This window comes from Fusarium oxysporum, chromosome 7 (genome assembly GCF_000149955.1).
Source record: "Fusarium oxysporum f. sp. lycopersici 4287 chromosome 7, whole genome shotgun sequence".
Taxonomy (NCBI): Eukaryota; Fungi; Ascomycota; class Sordariomycetes; order Hypocreales; family Nectriaceae; genus Fusarium; species Fusarium oxysporum.
In genome coordinates, this window is record NC_030992.1 from 4,269,267 (window position 1) to 4,275,334 (window position 6,068).

The 6,068-nt window shown below is 50.2% G+C and overlaps 3 protein-coding genes across 3 annotated transcripts in view; 1 reads left to right on the plus strand and 2 right to left on the minus strand.

Annotated features, from left to right (window-relative positions):
* Positions 1-23: 23 nt before the first annotated feature.
* On the minus strand, positions 24-1,957 carry FOXG_10800 (uncharacterized protein). Its single transcript, XM_018390280.1, has one exon. It carries the CDS (start codon positions 1,028-1,030, stop codon positions 101-103), a length of 930 nt encoding a protein of 309 aa, XP_018248696.1. The 5' UTR covers positions 1,031-1,957; the 3' UTR covers positions 24-100.
* A 76-nt stretch (positions 1,958-2,033) lies between these two features.
* On the minus strand, positions 2,034-4,027 carry FOXG_20373 (uncharacterized protein). Its single transcript, XM_018400654.1, has 4 exons — positions 3,821-4,027; positions 3,649-3,749; positions 2,918-3,598; positions 2,034-2,857 (listed from the first exon to the last, which is right to left on the minus strand). Exons 1-4 carry the CDS (start codon positions 3,938-3,940, stop codon positions 2,149-2,151), a joined length of 1,611 nt encoding a protein of 536 aa, XP_018248697.1. The 5' UTR covers positions 3,941-4,027; the 3' UTR covers positions 2,034-2,148.
* A 215-nt stretch (positions 4,028-4,242) lies between these two features.
* The window catches only part of FOXG_10801 (uncharacterized protein), a 2,934-nt gene continuing 1,108 nt past the window's right edge, over positions 4,243-6,068 (plus strand). Inside the window, exons 1-4 of the mRNA XM_018390281.1 lie at positions 4,243-4,708; positions 4,762-5,501; positions 5,558-5,592; positions 5,645-6,064. Of these exons, the coding sequence (XP_018248698.1) occupies positions 4,513-4,708; positions 4,762-5,501; positions 5,558-5,592; positions 5,645-6,064 (1,391 nt within the window). The 5' untranslated portion in view covers positions 4,243-4,512. The remainder of the gene's footprint in view (positions 4,709-4,761; positions 5,502-5,557; positions 5,593-5,644; positions 6,065-6,068) is intronic.

A 6,068-nucleotide genomic window follows, 5' to 3' on the forward strand; every position in this document is an offset into this window, starting at 1 on the left:
GAAACACGTGATATACAAGGGAATGCGACAAGATTTTACAGAATTTGTATTACTGTGGATGCTACTGTAATCTCGGCTACCCAATGAATCAATCTTGTCTTTATCTGTCATCTTCATCCTCGGCAATCCAATAAGCCTCCACCTCAGCAATACAAGTCCTCGCTCCAGGTGTAACAGCAATAGGAAAACCGCCATAATCTGGATCGTCATTAGGCATCATCATAAATTCGCCGTGCCTTGTCTCATCTCCATTCAAGATTCTCAAAGTCTGCAGGTTTCCGTTCTCATCAACCTCCTTCTCCTCGCCCCAAAGGATCCCACCAAAGGTTGCATCCTTGCGAGCTGCTTTGAAGCGGGCGTGAAAGCCCCGGCCGACGAGGAGAAATTTGGAGTTACCCAAGTGAATAATCATTCCAGCACCAGGGCCAGGCTTGCCAAAGACAAAGCAGCGCTCAACAATGACCTTGATATCGCCGAATGTGCGAGTCCACTGTTCCGGCTTCTTCTCGCTTGGCTCTTCGTCAAAGAAGAATCCGAAGCGGTCTTCGGGTGCAGCATCAAGGAAATACTGCTTGGTCTGGTTGAGAAGCTTGAACTCGCGGCCAATGACATCAGAGCCGGTGTCGATGCCAAACGGACTGGCCCCAAGAGCACCATAAGTCGCATAGGATAGCCAGATGCGTCTTGCTCCATACTCATCACGTCTTTGCTCTGGGATGAAGAGAGTATTTCCTTGCTCTGTATAGTTGCGGCACACAGTTTCGTAGTCATGGAAGTATAGATCCGGTGCTAGTAGATCCAGAGAGGGCGTGTTAAATCGCCAAATGTCCAGAACATGTGGGCAAGGACCTCCGGATGGGTAAATTCCAGGCTTGTCACCACCGCCGACAACAACTGGTGCGCCCCCACCAAAGTCCAGCTCCGATTGTCCTTCAATGTTGAGCCATGTGTTTGTGTACAGAGGGATGGGATACTCCGCCTTTCCTGCTGCGGCAACTCGTCCGACGTAAGAGGAGATTAAATGCGCCATAAAGGCCTCATCGGCTGCTGTTCCAGGCCCAAAAAGGGACTCCCAGGAATGATTTCCTGATGAAGGAACACTTGAGATTCGTTTCTTGAATCTGGAGTGGGGTATCGACGCGGCTCAGATATTGTAGGAGATCACTTGGAATGGGTTCAGCAAACGCCTTGTTGGCTCGGTGCGATCGATCCCGAGAATCGCCGAGGACTCCGGTCTCGTTCTGTACTTGAACCATCAAGACAGTCTGATGCTGCGAATCAACTTCTGCAAGATGTCGTAAAAGAGCAGCGAAAGCTCGAGAATCAGCTTCGCATGCAGCATCGCATAGTGGAGTAATCATCTCGAGTGTCCTTTTGACGCCACCAGCTTCAAGAACTTGAACTCGGGGGAACAGCTTGGAATCTCTCTTGACCCATCTTGGGGCGTATGTGGACAGGCCGTTCTTGTATGTTCCGAACCAGAGCAGAACGAGATGCATATCATGCTCTCTGGCGCCTTGTAGAACAAGATCAAGCTCACTGAAGTCAAAGTGGCCTTCCTTGGGCTCAATCATTTCCCAGGTCACCGAACCGAGCAATGTGTTGATGTGATCGGATTTCATCTTTGGCCAAACCTCGCTCATGAACTTTGCGGAGCTGAGTGATGAATTGTGAAGCTCGCCAGGGAGCATCAAAAAGGGTTTCCCCTTGACGATGAGCTGGACTGAGCCCTTGTCAGACCGCCGAAGATGAGGGTATGCATGTTGAGCTGGTGCTGTTGGAATTTGTGTGGCAGTCATAGTTGTAGAGTGTTAAAATGATATAAAACCAACAAGTTGACAAACATGAAATTGAGGGTAGTTATGAATTGCAGATGGTTCAAATAAGTTCAGTATTTCCCGAACTGTATAAAATAGAGTGTAGGGTTGGTGGATCATGCGTTCTAGTGCGGAGCTCCAGCCATGCATACAAGGATACTCGGATTTACTTCGCACTAACCTGGGAGAGATTGCACCAAACCTCGGCGAATAGTTGTAGCATTCCCGGTTGCGGGGCAAAGGTCTCCGAAGTTTGGGTAGTATTGACCAAGGCTCCCCCATTCTGCAGTTCCGACTCGGGTAATAATGATCTGATGTCTGCTTATTCGGGTCACGTTTCTACCCTCAAGGGCGGAGTGTCAAGCACCCCAATTCCCTGCCAACAGTCTAGATCATCTAGCTTCCGAAGTAATCGCTCGAGTTTAATTCTCGCATCCCCTATCTCCACTTCACCCACGCCATTCCCTAATTGAGTCTGTTCAAGGTACGCGGCTCCAATGTCCCGAATCTTGGGGACAAGGCTGCTGCCGTTTGCATCAAAGACAGCCCGGGGAAGGTGGTACAGGATTTCTAACAGGTCGTCTACGATTTTCTGATGTTCTAGTGCGCTCTTGTCCGTTGGCCCAAATTTCTGAAGAATGTTGGAGCGAATGTTGAGACTTGTCACAAATAAATTGGCGATTTGGACGTCGTGTCCCTCTGTGACATGTGCGGGACGTGACAGACCGCCACGCCACCGCAGCTCGGGCGGGAGATTATCCAACACTCGTTGGATCTTTCCAAGATATCTTGTAATTATAGTCTGTGGTTCCGTACCGTCGGGAACTTGCTGCACCTCTTGCCAGATGAGGAATAGGTCGCTCAATGAGTTAAGTCCTGGGACATAGGTCGTGTCATCTCCATGCCAAGGTGGCTCGTGACAGCTGTCTGGGGCTCCAGGCTCCAACTGGTTGTCAGAGAGAGGGAGGGGTCTTGGAAAGTTCTCGATGCGATCTTGACTAAGTAGGCTGATGGGTAGTCTTCCGAAAATGTCCGCACTACTGTAATATGCGACTTGTTTAGCGTTGATCGAGTCGTCCGCTTCCAGTGCCGGAACTTACCATGCGCTAGCAAATAATAGCCATATGAGTCTCCTCAGGAGCTGTTGTTCAGCCTCATCATGCTCATGTATCCGATAATACGCCAGGTACCTGGCCCCTGCAGCTGCCTCGCTCAAGGCGTGATAGGCGCGCATACTGCTCAACCCTGATTTTGTGGTGGCGCTCATGGCTGTCCCGATATTGTACAAGGCGATGCACCTGTCCATACTAAAAGAGTCTCGGGTAAATTGACTCTTGAGTAGCCCGTGAGCATCAAGGAAGTCAACGCAATAATCTACAGTCACTTGCCCATAGTCACCCCGCGGTAGTGTGGCCTTAGTCGCTGCGCATACACTGATGACAAGCCCGCAGAACTCGGCGTCAACGTCAGCTACCCCTTGCTGGAGGCGTTGGAGGAACCGGCGCCGGAGTAAGATCGGAGCTAAAGGGTGGATCACATTGAACCAGTCCCCAAGCAGGCGCATGATGATCGGCTCCGGGGCAAACGCGGAAAGCCATTTGCTACTGAGTCCAGAGCAGGTGCAAGTCGCGGAACGGCTCACAAGGCCCAGGAACTGAGGACTTTGATGTGGTGTTGTTGATTGGCGAGCATCATTGCTTCCGCCTGGTGAGATGGAAACGTTGTTTGGAGAAGGGATTCCTGGGGTCCCTGCAACTTGCCTTTGAGCTTTTTGTGCATGTCTGCTCTGCATCAGTATGCCAACATGATTGGCAACATACAATTGACTGACTTGTTTGGAGGACCACGCTTCCTTCTTGGCCGTTCATGAGTACAGTCCACATTTAAAAACTCGCAGCCTTGACATCGCTGGCAGTTGGGATCATACGTGCACTACCGAAATTGTTAGAATATCAACAATGAGGGGTAGAAAGTGGCGTTATGGGAGCCGCAAGGTTACCAACCCGGATTTTCCTTGCTCTGCAGACATCACAAGCTGCTTGGTTCCGAGACCTTTGCCCCGGATTTGCTGTCGATGCACCTGCGGAGCAAGAAGCAGGGGCGCCTTCGACTGTATCAGCCATTGATTCCAGGCTTTACTGCGGAGTAATAAGGTGACGGTCTTTGTGCGTGGAATCAACTGGCAAAAAGGAAAGAGATAGTCCGAGGAGAATATTCGGATCACCTGCTCTCTTTTAGAGTCTTCTGTATGGACCACTTCGCCGAAATCTCGGATATACTTCAATGGCCTTCCCTGAATAAGAATGGTTCGACTGCAGGTAGTCATCAAGCTCAGACATTCTTGTCCAATTAAAGCCATCAGCGCGGTGGACCATCTCCAATGGCCTAGCCTGTTGGGATCTAGTCTCGCAAACAAACTTCTCAACCTTGTCTTCCCCATGGGGAGAGCAGGAAAAGCATGGCAAACAGTACCATGCAAGGACCATGATGTATCACAGTAACTTACTGGCACGAGACTCATGGCTTGATTTTTGACTAGTATGTGGCTGTCAAGTATAGACACTGATGCCAGACACTTCCTTATCCTGGATATATAACTCGTCGGGGAAGCAGCCAAGATCATCCCTTCATCAATAGGTGCTTCAACTCCCAGTCTCTTGACCAATTGGCACATTCACCAACGCTCTGGCTCATCATGACCTCAAAGGAAACTGATGTCGACATTTCAGAGGAGACCCATGCTCCTCAAGGCTCAACCTTGCCTTTCTGGAAACAGACTGAGCTGAGGAAGCTGTACCTTATGATGGTCTTTCTCTTCATGGGCTCGACTACCCTCGGCTACGACTCTAGCTTGCTCAACGGTCTCCAGACAATGGGATCATGGCAGACATGTAAGTCATTTCTTTGAACGTCAGTACTCCTCTCAGCTGACATGATGATATAGTTTTTGATCATCCAGAAGGAAGTCGACTAGGTATCTTTGGCGCCATGCCCGGCTTCGGAGGTCTCTTTGTCCTTCTCTTCGCTCCATATGTCGCCGATGGACTGGGTCGAAAGAAAGGCACGGCTATTGGTTGTGTTATCGTCATTGTCGGCGCTCTTATGCAGTGTTTTCCTCAAAAGGGCCATGGACCACGACGCGACGCCCTATATCTCGTCGGCCGATTCATCATGGGCTGTGGCTCCAACATTTCCAACGCCACTTGCCCTCTCCTCATCACCGAGATCGCCCATCCCCGACATCGAGGCAAGATCACGACCGTTTATAACACGCTTTGGTATCTCGGGAGTATCATCGCGGCCTGGGTATGCTTTGGAACTCTGAGAAACCAGACTGGAAACATCCAATGGGTTCTTCCCACCGGACTGCAGTGTCTCATGCCTGGTATCCAGCTTCTGGCCATCTTCATTGTGCCCGAAAGCCCGCGATGGTTGATTAGTAAAGGACGTGAGGAGGAAGCTCGCAAGATTCTTGTCAAGTACCATGGCAACGGAGACGATACCGATGATTTTGTCAGGTGGGAATTCACTGAGATCGTCAACACCATTAGACTCGAGCGTGAATCATCAGACAATGGATGGGCAGAGCTTTGGCGTACCCCAGGTAACCGCAAGCGATGCGGGCTGATTATTGCTACTGCCATCTTCTCTCAGTGCAGCGGTAACGGTCTTGTCTCATACTATGTAAGAGGAGCCCAAGGCCTCATGCGACTGGGAGTATAAACTGACCTTGACCACAGCTTGCCGCGATTCTGAAAACTATCGGTATTACGGAGTGAGTGAACATGTATGCTGCATTACTATCGAGAGAAGCTAACACATTCTAGCGCTGTCACTCAAGCATACATCAACGGTGGCCTCACCATCTGGTGCTGGCTTGTCTCCCTTCTCGCTGCTTTCTTTGTTGATCGTGTTGGACGAAGAGTTCTCTTCCTCTTCGCTGGCATTGGCATGCTCATATCCTTCACCATTTGGACTGCATGCAGCGCCGTCTACGCAAAGACTGAATCGTCTGCTGCTGGTATTGCCGTCGTCGCTATGATCTTCCTCTTCTACGGCGTGGCTGGTGCTGCATGGCCAGGATTGACAGTATCTTATACTGTTGAGATCCTACCATATAACATCAGGGCCAAGGGACTTACGCTCTGCTTTTCCTGTACAGCTCTATCAGGGGTATTTAACCAGTGGGTGAATCCTCGTGGGTCGCAGCAGCTTGCATGGAAGTTTTATTTCGTCCACATTGTGATGTAA